This window comes from Astatotilapia calliptera, chromosome 8 (genome assembly GCF_900246225.1).
Source record: "Astatotilapia calliptera chromosome 8, fAstCal1.2, whole genome shotgun sequence".
Lineage (NCBI taxonomy): Eukaryota > Metazoa > Chordata > Actinopteri > Cichliformes > Cichlidae > Astatotilapia > Astatotilapia calliptera.
In genome coordinates, this window is record NC_039309.1 from 15206307 (window position 1) to 15224210 (window position 17904).

Sequence of the window (17904 nt, forward strand, 5' to 3'; positions counted from 1 at the left end):
TTCCCCTTTACTGAATAAGCTTCCACTATTATGGTTTTGCACAAATTGCTCTGACGGTTGCTGTGCAACAGCCAGTGAAATAAGGCTTGTTACATGCTACATTATAGTGGGACTGTACACTTAACTGCAGTTGTGTCACATAGCCTGAGTGGTGTAAACATCCTCATTCTAGGTAATCTAAACAGTGGCGTTATGAATGTGTGGGAACCAAGAACATAATGATCATGATGCACACTGACCACAATATTCAACTGAAGTTGCTCACCATTTATTTGTTACTTGCTTCCTTTTTCTGCTGATCTCTCAGTCCTTTTCTCCAGAGTCCTGCCATCCCCCCACCCCCCAGCTTCATTCCCTTATCCCCTCTTTCATTTGCCCTGTCTTTATAACTCCCCCTCCTGACTGAGCTAAAGGAGGAAACTGAGAGCAAAGTATGTGGAGTCCCTCCCAGACACTCCACTGCTGGTTAGTGAGGAGCCACTGCCAAGCAGGCAGGCACACTGCACCAGTGTGTCATAGTCTGTATCTCATCTTGCTCTGTTACCGAAACTTCTGATCAGCCAGCCATCCAAATCCTCTCAGGCTGGTGAACAGAAACGGAAACAAGGGAAGGGAGAAAATTACAGAGGAAGGGGGTGTATGGGGTACTTTGTTCAGTGGTGTAAAGTAGTAAGAGGGAAGGCTGCAGGGAAATGTGGGCTGGGTTACACTGGCACTTAAAAAGAAGCTTGCGTTGACTCCTGTGCATTTCACCAGCAGCCAGGCTGGGAGGCAAAGAAGGGACGAGTGAAGGAGTGGATGAGACAACAGCTTCAGGGGGAAGGTGTACTCTCACTTCATTGAAGCAAGTGTATTTTTAGCCCTTCCACTCAACTACTTCACTTCACAGCTTTTTCTTCCACTGTGTCTTGGTGGGGGCTAGCCATGGGTACTGGTTTGGACAGGTTTCTGTGGTCAGTACTGCTGCTGCTGCCAGTCTTTGGGCAATCTGAGGCTCTGCCAGAAAGCTGGCTGCCTGGGGAATATTCAGACACCATCAGTGATGCACAAAGGTTCCTCAGTGACTACAACAGCACCGCCGAGGAGGTGTTTTTCCACAGTGTCTCTGCCAGCTGGAACTACAACACCAACATAACAGACCACAACTCAAAGCTTCAGGTAAGACATCTGCAGTCTCGAGCTCACAAGACAACTCGGTGGCCAACTCTTGCTCTCATGCTGATGTTTCATTGTCCACTGTACATCACTCTTGTCAGTACTAGCATCTTGTCACCAGAAATGCAGAGTTTTCTGGGGAACTCAGCTCTGCTTGACTTGGAGATTACTACTATTCATCTCTCTCCAGCATTGCATGCTCAGTTTCCTCCCAACGCAGCCAACTCTGCTTGCGCTTTACTGGAAAATAAATGAGATCTGAATGCCTGTGGTGTGAATGTCTTTAAAATATAATTCTAATGGGTCTCGCCTGCTCTTATGTTGGCCTTTTTTCTCGAGTAACTGTTTGCTTTATGATTCTTCTGCTTGAAGTATTTTGTCCTTATGGTAGCACTCTCTACTAAATGTAGTTTTGCACACACCAGTAGTCTTTATAGCCCGTCGTGGCAATATTTGCAGCCAGTAAAATGCCTTTTTAAAGCAATTTCAAAATGTGTTTCTTAGAAGGGAGCTGCGACACGTTAATATCAGATTGCAATTGTTCTAAAACTGCATGTTACCACAGGTTTGAGAGACAGTTGCATTAAAAGCTTAGGGACACGATAAAGCCAGTAAGGCAGCAGAAAAGTACAGTGAGACTGGAGTCAGAAACCAACAAAGCTGCTGCGGTGTGGAAAAATCACACCCATGAAATAGTCAAACATCCAAGTCCTGTTGGACAGCTGTTGAAACAGGAATTTGGTAAACTATCTAGGCTTTGAACACTACTTCCCTGACAAACACACACACAACAGGTGTCCCACACTGAACTCCTTGAACAGGGTCAATCTACAGAATGTGTTTTGTTCCGCAGCCTGCTTTTGTGATGGAAGGTGAAAGACAAGCAGCCTCGCACATGCTGCGCGTGAGCATATTTTCCTCCTCTGAGTTTTTTTTAAAGAAGGATCAAAGTGAATCTGAGCATAGAACTCCATCTAATCTGGTAACCAGTCAGCTTGACAGAGACATTTTGCGATATGGGCTGCTCAGCGAATCTTGTGCAGTTAAATATTTTGAAAAGTTATATTTGCACACTGCTCGTTCACAAAAAGCAAATATGTGCATAAACACACTTTACTTGTCGCTTCAATGGATGCAAAGGTGATTGTCATTGCAAGTTAAACTTTTGTACGTGGAGAGGATCAAATAGGAAAAAAAGTTAGATATCAGCAGATGTCAAAATCAGAGGCTTTGGCATCCATTTCATTACAAACATACAGAGCTTCTTTTTTTCAATGCTACTTGTATGTGTTCATATTATAGAAAATGTTGCATAACTTAGTGCACATTTTTCTTTGACATTAGTGTTTTTTGAGATGCAGATGTTTTAAAAATATCTTTAAAAAATTGAAATGTAAAGTCTGTATTTCTGTAATCAGTTTAAATGCTAATAATAGGTGAGACAGCTCATTCCAAAAGGTAAAATTGAATTTAAATTTGTAAACTAATTTATTACTAGTAGAAAATATATAAATGTAGCAGAAATTGAGTGCAAGCTTACAGACAGAAAATGATTGCGAAAAATAGAGATTGAGAGGTAGAGCACAAAGATCAGAGTTAATGCTTCTCAGCCACACCATTTCTTTGTTTTTTTTCCTTCACCTGCAGCCTGTTATTTTAGGGAAGGCTGCTAAAGAAGCAGATAAGAAAGGCTTACAGTGGAAACATTACTTGTGAGAAGCTACTGTTCTGTCAGCATGTGTGAGGCGCAAATAATGGTTGCATCAATATGCGTGTGCAATTATTTTGTAATCTTTTTCATACTTATAGAAGCTAGTCTGATTTTCTCTACACCTACTACAAATAATAAAAAGCTGCAACACCATTAAAGGAATTCTTTACAAATCAGAGGTGCATATAAGATGCACAGTTTATAGAGGAGCAAATGAGTGTTGAATGGCACAGCGGCCTTGAGTGCATCCATTCTTCTGAGGCTTATTGTTCATGACCTATGTCTTCATGATTGCTATAAAAAGAAGCTCTTGACACTTACTGGAGCAGCAGATAAGCATGTGGACTTGAGTAGCTATAGCATTTTTTTCTTTTTAGAGATGTTATCCTTGAACAAGGGTTATTTCACTTAGCACTTGCTCAGTAGATAGGTAGAGCTCTTTATTGCCACCACGGGGAAGATGTATTGTTACAGCTATCAATAAACCAGCAACTTGAAGACATATTCTAGTTACACAGTTACGGGACAAAGACAGAAGGCTGGTAATGATGACATTAGATGAAAAAGTAGAAATGATAAAGATTAGCTTAAATCCTTGCATCAAACTCAATGTTCAGCCATCCATCAAATTTCAAGAAATCTGCATGATTCTTTAAGGGAGACTAAATGTAGGCTATTGCTCTTATTTTTACATTTAATTATTTATTTCTAATAGATTGTAAACATAAATATTTATTTATTTTATGTGGGAGTCACTTTTTAGTTCAGGCTCAGTAGTTTGACTGCGTATTTCAGTATGCCACTGTAGTTGTGCTGCTTGGGCAATACATTTTTTTCCGAGGACCCACACGAGAAACTGGGACTGTTATGGAGGGCCACACCGATAAGCCAGACTCAGTCCTACTGAGTTGGTGCAGCCCTCCACAACAGTCCCAGTTTCTCGTGTGGGTCCACGGAAAAATGAATTGCAGACTCATGATGCAAGATGAAGAAAGACACCCGCGTTGCATAAGATATGTTTTACACGGATGCTGGCAGTTACATTGCTTTGAAAGTGCACTCTGGTCTATAATAGGAGCTTGTAAAACTGATCCGTCCTTTCATTTTCTGGAGGATGACAGTCTTCACAAAAAACTGGCATGTGTTATAACAAGCTGATAATAAGAGTCCAACCCCGTATGACTTTGTGCCAACAGCTAGTTCCTACAGTACAGCTCAACAGAGACTTTCACCAAGTCTGAGTTTTCTCAAGTGTTCACTTATGCTCTTGACAGATATCAATAATTCAAATATTTACAAAAAAAAGAAAGGAAAAAAAAGAATGATCCTGCACCTTTGGCTTTTTCATGGTTTAAAAAAACACATGCCATAAACATTATTGATAATTATTATTTATTGCTACCTCTTGAGAGACCTATCAACGCACTGTTTAAAATATTTAGTAGCCGTATCATTTACGTCTACCTTGTTTTGTCTTTAGGTAAGTGCATCTCTTGAAGAACAGGCATTCGTGGAGGCATGGGGGATCAAGGCTAAGCAGGTCTTCTCTTCTGGAGTTCTCGACACCCTTCCTGACCCTAAAGACAAAAAATTGATGGAAAAGATCATGCTACTCGGTGCTGCCAACCTTCTCCCGAAAGAAAGAGAGGAGGTTTGTCTGTCAGATATTTAACAAGTCGGTAACCATGTTTGTGACACTGCTAAACTCTTTTGTATCTTTTTAAAAAAAATTCTCTACAGTATAACACCATTCTGAGCACCATGGACAATATTTATTCGACATCTAAGGTGCACCCACAGCCAAACATCAGCTGGAGTCTGGAACCTGGTGAGTTCACTATAATAAATGCTCAGTTTTGAAGATCAAACAAGACAAGCAAATGATATGATGCAAGAATTTTTAAGATGTTCAAGGCGAAACAAGGCAGTGTTAAAGAATATGAACAAGTCAACGATGCCCGGGGAAGAAAACACTTTTAAGCGATTAAGATCTTATCAGCTTTTAAAAGTAGCAGGATGGGGATATTCACTTCAGGGAGGTCTCCGGGGGAAGTGCTGTGGTTATTTTGAGTGAAAATCTAGAGAAAAAACACATGGGTAGCTTTTAACTTCAGCAGTGTTAATTGTGAACAATAGTCCTTTGTGCTTTGCTGGCAAAAACTTCATAAAGTAACAGTGAGGCAAGAGTGCAAAACCAATCAGTTCTGCTACAATTTTTTTGTTTGTATAAGTAAATGCGTTCATTAAGGTGCAGTCCCTGTTATTGGTTTCTTATTCTTGGAAATCATCCATCTTGGGTTACTCCATGATGCATTCCACTCACAAAAACACTACTGTCTCTATCATAACAAAAACTTCCAGGTGTCGCTTTTCCCTGCCATTTTCTGTGCAGCTCACCTCACCTTTTCCTAACCTTCATTTCCTCTCTCTGGGATTTTGAAGAAAATTGTTGGTTTAAGTAATTGTCAAAATAACACTGAGTTATCACAAGTCTTCCTGCTGTGATAACGCGAGCAGACAGTAATCTAACCACCAGCACATCACCATGTGTTCAGGAAAACCTGAAGCTTTTGAGTGTAATGCACCGGATTAGCATCTTCCTGATTGTAACACTTTTTCCACATCTTTTTGCATTTCTATTTTAAAGAGCTCACAAAGATCATGGCTAACTCCAGGAGCTACAAGACGCTGCTGTATGCCTGGGAGGGCTGGCACAATGCGTCAGGCGTGCCACTCAAACAGTACTATCCAAGCTTTGTGGGGCTCAGCAACAAAGCCTCGCGAGCTGATGGTAAGTACTCCTTTCTAGCTGTTGATATTGAGCAGGAGATTCCTAATGGAGGGAAGAAGCAAAGCAGAGTGAGGACACAGAAGTAGAAATGACCACATTAACATTTTTGCCCTGTTCAGGATTTCAGGACACTGGAGATGACTGGCGCTCTTGGTATGAGACTGAAACTTTTAGGCAGGACTTGGAAGAAATCTACAAGACCATTGAGCCGCTCTACCGGAATCTGCACGCCTTTGTGCGCCGCCAGCTCTACAACCAGTATGGCCCCAAATACATCAACCTTAAAGGACCTATCCCTGCTCACTTGCTAGGTAAAATGCATGCAGTATCCATCCAATATGAGCTACATGTACATGCATGCATTACTTAGGAGTTGGTTGGCCAAAAAAATATAGCAAAAAATGAGAAAGGGCAGGGTGGTCTTTAATTTGTAATTTATTACGATGTATTTATTTTTAACATTAATGTCTTTAACATAAACAGTAATTTTTAATCATCTGTAGTAAACACATATGCCATGGCCAATATAAGATCAGAGAATTAGGATGCAGGCACACCATGGGAGTAGTATAATGCTCTTATCTCACTGCTGTGCATAAACATGCTGCAGCAGGCATTTCCTACAGTGCTTGTGAGTGGTCCACAACACAGTAAGTCAGAACTGTTGCTTAAGTGTGTTTTCCTCCTCACCCCCAGGAAATATGTGGGCCCAGACCTGGAACAACATTTATGATATGATGATCCCATTTCCTGACAAACCTAACATTGATGTGACTGATGAAATGGTCAGACAAGTAAGTAGGACGGGAAGCTTTTATGGAACTAGATTAGGTTAAAGGAGGAGGGGAAAGAACGTTCTCTGGTTCTTCCAGACCATCAAGCTTTCACTGCAATTCAAATAATTTTGTCAAACAGCATTAATTGCGACTAGCCTGATTGTTTCCACTTCGCAGGGCTATAACGCCACACACATGTTTCGTGTGGCCGAGGAGTTCTTCACCTCTCTGGGTTTGGAGAGGATGCCTGAGGAGTTCTGGGAGGGATCCATGCTGGTTAAGCCTCAGGGTCGAGAGGTGGTGTGCCACGCGTCTGCCTGGGACTTTTACAATCGCAAGGACTTCAGGTAAAATGAATTTTAGTTGTGCTTCACATATTTTTCATTGCTAATAAAACATAAAATTCTATTCACATTGCATTCCCTATTTAAGAATTAAGCAGTGCACCACAGTCACGATGGAACAGCTCTTCACTGTACACCATGAGATGGGACATATTCAGTATTACCTGCAGTACAAGGACAAGCCTATGGGCTTCCGCAGTGGAGCCAACCCTGGTTTTCACGAGGCTATCGGTGATGTTTTGTCCCTTTCGGTTTCTACGCCCAAGCATCTGGAAACCATTAATCTTCTGGAATCTGTGACATCTGACATCGGTAATAACATGAACACAGAAATAAAACCTTTCCATACCACCAACATCCCTTCTGGTGGGCTTCAGTACCATAACTAAGAAGGCTTCCGTATAAGGGCATCTTTTAGAAGCAACACTGCAACACTGTGTAATTTATCCCCAAGACTCTAATACCAGAAGTGTAATAAAATCCCGATTTTTATACACTCAGACAACTGAGATGAATTCTTATATCAATATCTTTCTTATCCTATTTGTTTGTTTGTTTGTCTGGTTTTACTAAATGACGCTTTGTGTTTCTCTAGAAACTGACACCAACTACCTGCTAAAAATGGCTCTGGAGAAGATAGCCTTCCTTCCCTTTGGCTACCTTATTGACCTCTGGAGATGGGATGTCTTTAGTGGAAAGACCCCTCCGGAGCGTTACAATGCTGACTGGTGGTATCTCAGGTAGGAGGTTATGCATAGAAACTGTTGTACAAGTTAAAAGAATTGCTTGTGAAATATGTTTGGACAGAATGGTTTTCTTGATAAGCCTATAGTCGAGTAACAAAAGGCATCTTTGGGTGCTAGGCAACCAGCATAGACTCAAGAAAGTTAGTGCTTTATTCATCTTGGAGGGAAACGATTGCCAATTACAATGACTGACATGTGACAAACTGGTAATTATTAGAGCAGGGGTCTTGCTGGATTAACCTGTCTCTTATTTCTTTTAACAGAACAAAATATCAAGGCATCTGCCCACCCACCAGGCGTACAGAGGAGCACTTTGATGCTGGGGCAAAATACCACATCCCTGGGAACACGCCGTACATCAGGTAAGCATCCTGTGATGGAGACGATTGATTGGATTATTGATATTTTCAGGACAGCCATCTGTAAAGCACGATAGAGGCTCTGTCATGGTTTGGGGCTGGATTTCAGCCAGTCTGACAAGGAGATCTTGTCAGTATTATTGGAATTATGAAATCTTTAATCCACCGTGTAATATTATGTTATAGATTTGCAATGACTTACATTTTCAGCATGACAGTGATCCCAAACACACTGCCAGTACATTAAAAGTGTACCGGGATAGAAAAAAACCACAACATGGAACAAGATCAGTCATGGATCGGCCTCCCCAGAGTCCGGACATGAACATTATTGAAGCAGAGTAGGATCATCTATACAGAGAACAGAACAAAAGGCGGCCAACATCCAAAAAGGAGCTTTGAATGTCTCTCAAGAAGAAGTTTGGAGAACTATTCCTGAAGACTTCTGTGTTCAGGCTGTGTTGAAGAATAAAGACGATCATATTAAATATTGACTTTCATTGTTCGAATCACACAAACTATGTTTTTGCCTTGTGTGCTGCATTTCCATGTGTGCAGACTTTGCACAGTACTGTATTAGTGCCTTAATAATAGGTATTGTGTGAAGGGCAACTCTGTGGCTGAAGTAAAGGCAGTGAACATGCAACAATGCCTGACAAGCTGAAAGTATGGTATTGTGTGCGGCACTTTCTTGCGGTTTTAAAACAATACTACGGGCCTACAATAGCAGGAAATGTAGCAGAAGCTGGGGTGGTATGAGAAAATCCTCTGACTCCATCTGGTTTCATTTAGGAGATGGAAATAAAAATCACAGACACAGTTACTTTAACAGAAAAAGATTGCAGAGCTTTCATATGTGTGGCCTCAAACACATAATTTACATAATTCGTATCCTCTAAATAGTCATTATTTTCTGTCATTTAATTTTTTTTTCTTTTACCTTGTTTGGTATACGACCTTCATTTGCAAAAGTTAAAGCTTTTCTTTTCCCCCCTGCAGATATTTTGTCAGTTTCATCCTTCAGTTCCAGTTTCATGAAAAACTTTGCGAAGCAGCCAAGCACACAGGTCCCTTGCACACATGTGACATCTACCGGTCTGCGGAGGCGGGAGCCATTTTAAAGTGAGCTGATTATACCTTCAAGTTAAATACCAGGATTATAATTAATGGCTTATGAAGGAAAAAATAAAGATGCAATGCAATTTCACTCTTATCCCTCCAGGAAAGTCCTTCAGGCCGGCTCATCTGAAAGCTGGCCAGTTGTGCTCCAGGATGCTATAGGCACTAATAAATTAAATGCCAGCTCACTCATGAAGTACTTTGAGCCAATTATTGAGTGGTTGAACAAGCAAAATGTGAATGAGACGTTGGGATGGCCAGACTTCAACTGGGTCCCACCTATGCCTGAAGGCTACCCAGAAGATATCGGTAAGTTACCGGATTGAGCACAACAAAGATTATTTACATCTTATAAATGTCATCACAAGTGGCAGCATTAGAAACATATGAAACATTAGTTCGGTGACTTATTTTTAACTGACTTTCTTTTTTCCTGTTTACACAGACAAGAACACAGATGAGCTTGATGCGCAGAAGCTTCTGGAAGAGTACAACAGTACAGCTGAGGTGGTATGGAATGCATACACTGAGGCCTCCTGGAAGTACAACACCGACATCAATGAAGCCAATAAGCAGGCAATGGTGAGGCCCACTGACCAACCAGCTCAAAGGAGATTACCTTAACCATGCTCAAGCACCAGCTCTGCTCATAGTTTTGCTGAATCAATAAAATGAATTTTCTTGATCAAACTGTGTCAATGAATCAATAACTGATTGAGTTAATGTGTCACTAATAAATGCATGTGTGCATGATTCTAATTACCTACACACTGGTCCATCCATCCATCCATCCATCCATTTGTTGATCTGTCCGTCCATCCATCCATCCATCCATCCATCCATCCATCCATCCATCCATCCATCCATCCATCCATCCATCCATCCATCCATCCATCCATCCATCCATCCTGCTTTCATTGGCATATAATGAAAATTGTTTAATATAAAATAAATGCTATTCATTATTCTTCCTTAGCTTGAAAAGAACCTGGAGATGTCAGCACACACCTTGAAGTATGGACTGCAGGCCCGTCAATACGACACCACTGACTTCCAAGATGGCTCGGTCAAACGCATCATTAAAAAACTCAGTGACATCGAGAGGGCTGCGCTCCCCTCTGCAGAACTGGAAGAGGTGTGAAGGAAATTCCTGTGTGAGAGTATTCAGAGCTGCTTGCTTGATGTTTAAAACACCTCTAAGTGTTCCTCAACAACGATGGACATGCAAAAGGGAGGGAGAATATAAGCTACCGCAATCAGAGACTATACATGAAATATATTTAAAGGAATGTCTCTTTGTTTTGACCCCACTTGCACCAATGTGAATATGTTGGCATTGTTTTAGGAAGGTGCAAATAACCCTACTCTATTCTAAAAGAAATGCATTTATCTGATGAGGTCTTGGCTCCAGAGCAGCTGTAGAAATCTGTCAGATACATTTAATAAATGTCACAACCTGCTAATAATTTCACTTGGATCAAAAGTAGTTTTTTTTTTTTAACCTTTTTAGTACAATACGCTTCTGTCCAACATGGAGACCAAGTACAGCGTGGCTGAGGTCTGCAGAGAGAATAATGAATGCCTCCCTCTGGATCCAGGTATGACTATGGAAAAAATGCTGCAGATTGACTTCCAGATAAATAATGGCTTTTGGTAGCTGATACACGTGATAAGGCTAAATAGTACAATTATTATCACACTGCCTTAGAGAGTATACAGTGAGCAAAGTTTGCATGATGAAATATTTTAAAATCTGTTTCAGATCTCCAGAAGATCATGGCAGAGTCCAGGGATTACGATGAGCTGCTATTTGCCTGGAAAGGATGGCGAGATGCTGCTGGCAAAGTACTCCGTCAGGATTATAAGAGATATGTTGAACTGGCCAACAAAGCTGCCACACTAAATGGTATGACATTTAAATGTAATTTTACTCCTACTGTGAGATTCTTCATTAATCTGTCCTGCTGGAAAACTTTCAAAAGTTTGGCCTTGATGGAGACAGCAGTTATAGAACAGATTTTTTTTCAGATGCATGGCAGTCAAAGTGTGGTTAATATAAATAAGTGGAGTCAAGGAACTGCTTTAGTCAGTCCATCATATTTATACTCACCAGATACTTTGTTAGGTTCCGAGTTCAACCCCCTTTTGCATTCAGAGCTGCCTCCTCGGCAGAGATTCAACAAAGTGCTAGAAACATTCCTCAGAGAGGCATTTCACCCAGAGAACTGCTGCTTTTATTCTCTATAAAACTCAGAGATGGTTGTGTGGGAAATATCCAGTAGGTCAGCAGTTTCATAAATACTACAACATTGAAAACTCACTCATATCACCTCTCTTCTTCATTTAGATGCTCAGTTTAAACTTAAACAGGCCGTCTTGATCATGTCTTTATGAACTGCTGCCATATTTCCCAGAGGAACCCACCCGAGGGATTAATAAAGTTCTATCTAATCTAATCTAATCTAATATGACTGGCTGATGTGATTAAGCGCTTGCATTAATGAGCAGCTGAACAAGTGTGTCTAACAAAGTGTGTGTGTACATATACAGTATCTCCAAAGTGACAGAGCTGTGTGTACACACAGGGTATTTGGCTGATGGTATATCTAAACAATGAGGACATATAAGGATTTGCAGTAAACTGTCGCACACAGATTCACATTTTATCAAGACCAGGAGTTAAATCATTTGCTCCACAGCACTTATCCTCAGCCAGAGTCCTAAGCTTCATCACACCCAAGGTTTTTCTTTTTCTTTACCTAAAAGTTTTAAAATTTTAAACAATTTGTCTTTTAAAATATTGTCCTTTCAGGTATTTTATCAAAGAGATTTTTCCATTTTGCAGTGACACAGCAGAATGTATTATCACACCAGGCGGCTGACGTTATATAGTAATAAAAACACACTTTATCTTATATAGAGTTTAAGATTACACATTACTTGTCAGTGTTTAGGAAATGAAGACCTAATAAAAAGATATCTGCTATACAGTCAGCAGATTTGAACTATATATACTGTTAATTATTTACTAAAAATTGTTGGATTATGCAACATGCTAGGTGAATGTTTTACTCTCAAATAAACAGCAGCCTTTTTCTGACACGCCAGTAATATGAAATAAATCACTTCTCCAAATCAAAACACTTTACATGATGATGTTTAAAGTATTCCTCTGATTAGTATTAAGGTGTTTCTCTCTGGCATTCTCTGTAGGTCACTCTGATAATGGAGCTTTCTGGCGTTCCCTGTATGAAACGCCTACCTTTGAAGAAGATCTGGAGACTCTGTGGAAGGAGCTGGAGCCACTCTATCTAAACTTGCATGCTTATGTTCGAAGGGGTCTATACAATAAGTATGGCTCCAACTATATCAACCTAAAGGGGCCTATTCCTGCTCATTTACTTGGTAAGTAATGCGATTTGACTGCACTCGAGGCTCTATGTGGACTTCAGATATTTAGTTTTTTTGATGATAGCAAGGTCACAGGACAGAACCACTTTTCAGCCAGCGTTTCACTTTGGAATCCCAAGTATTCTAACACTATAGACACAACTCTCCTTTTATGTCTGAGAGTAGCCCCTTCATATTCTGTCGTTGACTGTAGAAGCGTTTGGATTTAGCCAAGATTTAATTTGCTTTCAGGGGCATCAAGCGTGAGATTGTGTGTGACAGTTCCACATGGTCAGGGATTGGAGCGACTCACAGTCCTAAATCCCACTTGGTTAAACACTGGCACAGCCGATGACCTTCTACCTGACTTCTTAAGACTAAAAATATGGAACATGAGTACTGTTTTTTCTCTTTTTCAGGCAACATGTGGGCACAGACGTGGTCTGGCATAATGGATTTGGTCATACCCTACCCAGACGCTACACAGGTTGACGCCACCCCAGCCATGGTGCAGCAGGTGAATCGATGCATGAACCAGCCGTTGCTTTAAAGCCATTACTGCACACTTCCAAATCCAAGGAAGCATGCAGAAAACATATGCAAGCATCTTTTCTTACAGTCTTTCTCATTTCTCTCACTCAGGGATGGGATGCCATCAGAATGTTTCAGGAATCTGACAAATTTTTCACCTCACTTGGTTTGGAGCCAATGCCGCCGGAATTCTGGAACAAATCTATGCTGGAGAAGCCGTCTGATGGACGCCAGGTGGTGTGCCACGCCTCTGCGTGGGACTTCTATAACCGAAAAGACTTCAGGTTGAGCCTAACCTTTTTCCCCTTCAAGCTAGAATCAAGAGACACGTAGCAGCCTGGAAGCCTTACCAAAATCTTACAGAATATCAGTAAAATCTCAGAATCTTTATATGATACTTAACAAAGGCACTCCCTGAAGAAGCCTGATAATGAAATGGGATGGCATGTACGAAAAACTTTTATAGTCTTCTTCTTTTCACGCATGTTCAGCTAATGTAAGAGCCTCATTTGCTTTCTGTTCACTAATATGGTTGGTTTAGAATCAGCAACTGCCCTAACATGCTGCTCCACTGTGGCATCCACCTCAAATCTTCTCCAACCCTTGATCATTTCTAATATAATTTCCAAACTGTTGGAGATTATATTATATGTCTCCTTCCTGTTGGGCTGCCACAGTTTGTCCTCAAAGAAAAACTATTGGCTCTGAGAAGGCAAAGATAGGCATGGCTAAGTAAAAGGGTATTTTTGTATTACTTTGGATATTGTTTTAGCAGAACATATAAACTATATATGTTTACTATGTCTATTATTAGTATTATTTGTGTGAGGTGGAGTCATGAGTTTGTCTTTGAAACATTTTCATAATTTGCTCTAATGATTTCTTTGGTTGCTTCTCCAGGATCAAGCAGTGCACTGTTGTCACAATGGATGACCTGATCACCGTGCACCACGAGATGGGCCACATTCAGTATTTCCTGCAGTACAAAAACCAGCCCGTGTCCTTCCGTGACGGAGCCAACCCCGGCTTTCATGAGGCCATTGGAGATGTACTTGCCTTGTCTGTGTCGACACCCAAACATCTGCAGAGCATCGGCCTCCTGGACAAGGTTGAGAACAACTATGGTGAGTGATGTTTGCAACAAAAGCAAAATCTTTGAATGCATGTTGCTGTATTACAGCATATGATTTTGGCACTGATAAACACCTCATTTAGAGAGTGACATCAACTTCCTGATGAGCATTGCACTTGACAAGATTGCCTTCCTACCTTTCGGCTACCTGATGGACCAATGGAGGTGGAAGGTGTTTGATGGACGCATCCCACACACCGAGTACAATAAAGAATGGTGGAACCTCAGGTAAAGTTTATATCACAGAAATTGCATTTATTGCATTCATAGATGATGATTCACTAAGGAATTATAACAAGCATGCATGCCTCTTTTCTTTGTATTGCAGATTGAAGTACCAGGGATTGTGCCCACCTGTAACACGCACTGAGGAGGACTTTGACCCAGGTGCAAAGTTCCACATCCCAGCTAACGTTCCCTACGTCAGGTAAGGCTTTCTGATTCTCAAGAACAAACGCATGTGATATTTTATCACCGATAAGTGATAAATGATTCCATACTCATCACCTCATCATGATTGATAAGATAAATATGCTGTGGAACACAACACGATCTTACTATTGTGCAGTAGCACAACTGTACACTGAGCATAGTGCTGACCCTACTTTTTTTTTATCATCTTCAATCAGGTATTTTGTCAGCTTCGTCATCCAGTTTCAGTTCCACAAAGCTCTGTGTAATGCTGCCAAGCATAATGGACCTTTATACACTTGTGACATCTACCAATCCAAAGAAGCTGGAAAGCTCTTAGGGTTAGTACGCACACTTACACACACGCAAGTGGAGATGCTCATATGTATGCTATTTTTTTGTTTTCAGCACTGGCAGTTTAATTGTTTATCCGAGACATCCTTATTAGTTATCCTAGTCTTCTCTGACCTTCTCTCTAACCTTTCTATTGCTGTTTTCAGTGATGTAATGAAGCTGGGCTTCAGCAAGCCCTGGCCTGAGGCTATGGCTATGACCACTGGCGAGTCCAAAATGAGTGCCCAGCCACTCATGGAGTACTTCCAACCTCTCATTGAATGGCTTGAGAAGGAGAACAGCAAGAACAATGATGTTCGCGGGTGGCCAGATTACGACTGGAAGCCTTTTAGTATGTTAACAGAAACACATACATGTATTCACTCATCAAAACTTTGCTAATAAGTTTTCCATAGTCAAGGCCAAACGTTTCTGAACACCTACTCTGAAAAAAAAAAGAAACACACATGGGAATTCTTTGTGTGTGTGTTTCTCCTCTGCTGCAGCTGAAATGAATCTCCTACTCATTTTGTTTTACAATGCTCACACTCTGACTGAATTGATAAAAACATTACTAAGAAAGTGAAAGAAAGGCCCTGGTAGGGATAGTGGAGAAAAGTGAACGCATCTCTTATTGGAGAGATTAAATTATGAAACCAATAACTAGATGCAAAACTAAATTAATTAGTATGGAAATGATTTTTAATGCTTTTTAAAAGTATTAATTTCATTATTATCTTTCATTATTATTATCTGAAACTAGTACCGACACAGAAATGTTGTTACACATGTGCATTGTTACTCACAGAACAACAGCAGTTTTCTAATTAAGACATATCAACCTGCGCCACCTCTTGGTATGAAGAGGAATAGCTCTTGTAAATACCTAGCTACTGCTGGGCCTCTTGTTGAAGCAGCTTTTACTGATCTCTGTAGATGGAAACGTTTCTTCCCCATTGCTTTCCAAAATAAGCACAAGAAGAAGCCATTTGAAAATAACTGCACACGTACCCTTTATGTTTTAATTGCTGAGTGAAAAACAACCATTTAAACATGTTTGTATCCCCAACAGGTGAATCTCCAACAGGTGAAGCTAAAACAGTGGATTTCCTGGGTTTAAATGTGAACAGGTCGGCTGCCACAGTCGGCCAGTGGATCCTGTTGGCCCTCGGCATGCTGCTATTGGTGGTCACCATCCTTATGGCCTACATGTACAGGAAGGCAAGAAAGCCTGAAAAGTCCTTGTCTACTATGGAGCTGAAGCAAAAAGATTAGCCATGTTTGAAGACTGAACGACGAGAGTGAAGCCTGACTTACTGTAGCTGGCACAATACCAACCTCAATGTGAACATCAGTGTTTTTTGTGTACTGCACAACATCTGAACAAATTTGCTCCTCATGTTTTGTCTGCCTACCAAGTTTTGCATATTTATTGTATACACAAAAACACAAAATTCCTTACTTGCCTATGCAAAAGAACACATGCAATTTGTTTTTGTAATTTATTTGTAAGCTTTGATGTTAAAGAAGGAAGAGTTTTAAAATGAAAAAATGAAAATTTGTAAAGTCATTCATTGTGTAAGTGTTTCTGAATATTTGATTTTTTTCTAATAAGTTGAATCCTCAGCATTTCTACAATAAAGACATTAAATATTTATTCTGCCTCTGGAGACGTGACATGAATGAATTACAAAAGTTATTAAAAACAATTTCATTACAATAAAAAAAATGCACAGTAACATAAAAAAGGCAACACCACACGATGAAAAAAAAAAAGAGCTTGTGCACTGTTTTCAGCCCTTCCCTCTTTACTCACAGAGTCAATACAACCTCTTTAGTGGCTACAGTTGCACAACAGAACACAGTACCTGCAGGCTCTCAGGTAACACAGACTGGAGCAGTAAAGCAACACTTAGTCTCATCAGAGACTGTTTAATAACAGGCTTATAACAGCAGTCTATCATTACAGGTTTACCTTAACGGGGGCCACAGAGGCCTAGAAACAATCCAAGAGAAGGCTTACTGTCTTTTAAAAATACAAAGCTCAGTGACAGTGAGAAAACAAATTCATTAAAACAGTCAATTTAACGCAACTTGTTACTATATACAATTTATACGTACCTATGTATACTGGATCGTAAAGTCTCCACAAAGACATCATCCTACTAAACTAATCCAGTGTTGTGACTCCCTGTATGACATTCTTTAGATATGTATGTTAATGTATTAGCCTAAGATGATGTAATAAATAATACTCCCTGACTAAATCAACACACAGCTATTGCTTTTCAACTTGTTACAAACCTGCTTTCGGCGTACACTGCTGTGGAATTCAATGCAGGAAATTACAGTGCATCCGCTGGGGCTGTTTATGCATTTGAGGCTAGCGCCAAAACCATTCCAACGCAAAGTCAGGGTACATTTGATGTGAACATTCACTCATAAGAGAGCGGCTGCTGGTCATTATGTTCTAAGTGTAGGGGTTGAAAATGATCTATAAATCAGCTTATCTTGAATTAAATCCCTAACAGAGTCACTGACTCCTGACCACAAAGTGATAGAAGCAGAAAGGACATTTACAATCACAGATTAGATATATACACTCAGATTAGATATGGAAATAGGCACGGTGTGAAACAGCACAACAAATGACCAGCAACATTTCTCAGAAATTTTAGGGAAAAAAAAGATATAAAAAAATACACATACAGAAAAAAAAATTCAGTACATTAGCTCCTACAACACAATCAAAACCAGTTACTTTTGTATGCGACACAGCTTCTAATGTACAAAGTACATGCACATTCACAAGCGCTTAACAAGTTACAATCTCTGGAACAAAATGTTCAGTGTATTGCACAAAAAAAGAGTCTATAAAAAATAAAACCATTAAAAAAAATGAATGCACTATCCACAGTTGGTCCATGTTGGTCCACGTGGCTCAGTCTAGCCCAGGGTTTTTTGGCCTCTTGACACTGAGCAGTTCAGGGTTTAAAACAAAGGCCTCAGTAGTAGTAATGCTGCATCTCTGTCCAACTTGTGATCCAATACTTTTTCTGTGGCTCCTCGGGCTGAAACCCCAGATTGAACTGATAACGCTCAGCCC

General features: G+C 40.4%; 1 protein-coding gene across 2 annotated transcripts; it reads left to right on the forward strand.

Annotated features, from left to right (window-relative positions):
* Positions 1–436: 436 nt before the first annotated feature.
* ace (angiotensin I converting enzyme (peptidyl-dipeptidase A) 1) lies at positions 437–17806 on the forward strand. Of its 2 annotated transcripts, XM_026178913.1 has the most exons (26): positions 437–823; positions 923–1158; positions 4347–4517; positions 4607–4694; positions 5514–5657; positions 5777–5968; positions 6354–6451; positions 6611–6780; positions 6866–7089; positions 7373–7517; positions 7787–7885; positions 8882–9004; positions 9105–9310; positions 9447–9583; positions 9978–10136; positions 10512–10599; positions 10764–10907; positions 12215–12406; positions 12811–12908; positions 13034–13206; positions 13823–14046; positions 14138–14282; positions 14383–14481; positions 14684–14806; positions 14966–15150; positions 15871–17806. In XM_026178913.1, exons 1-26 carry the CDS (start codon positions 799–801, stop codon positions 16071–16073), a joined length of 3891 nt encoding a protein of 1296 aa, XP_026034698.1. In that variant the 5' UTR covers positions 437–798; the 3' UTR covers positions 16074–17806. The 2 variants fall into 2 exon arrangements, with proteins under 2 accessions (XP_026034698.1, XP_026034699.1); XM_026178914.1 differs by having other exon boundaries at positions 437–1158.
* The last annotated feature ends 98 nt before the right edge of the window (positions 17807–17904 follow it).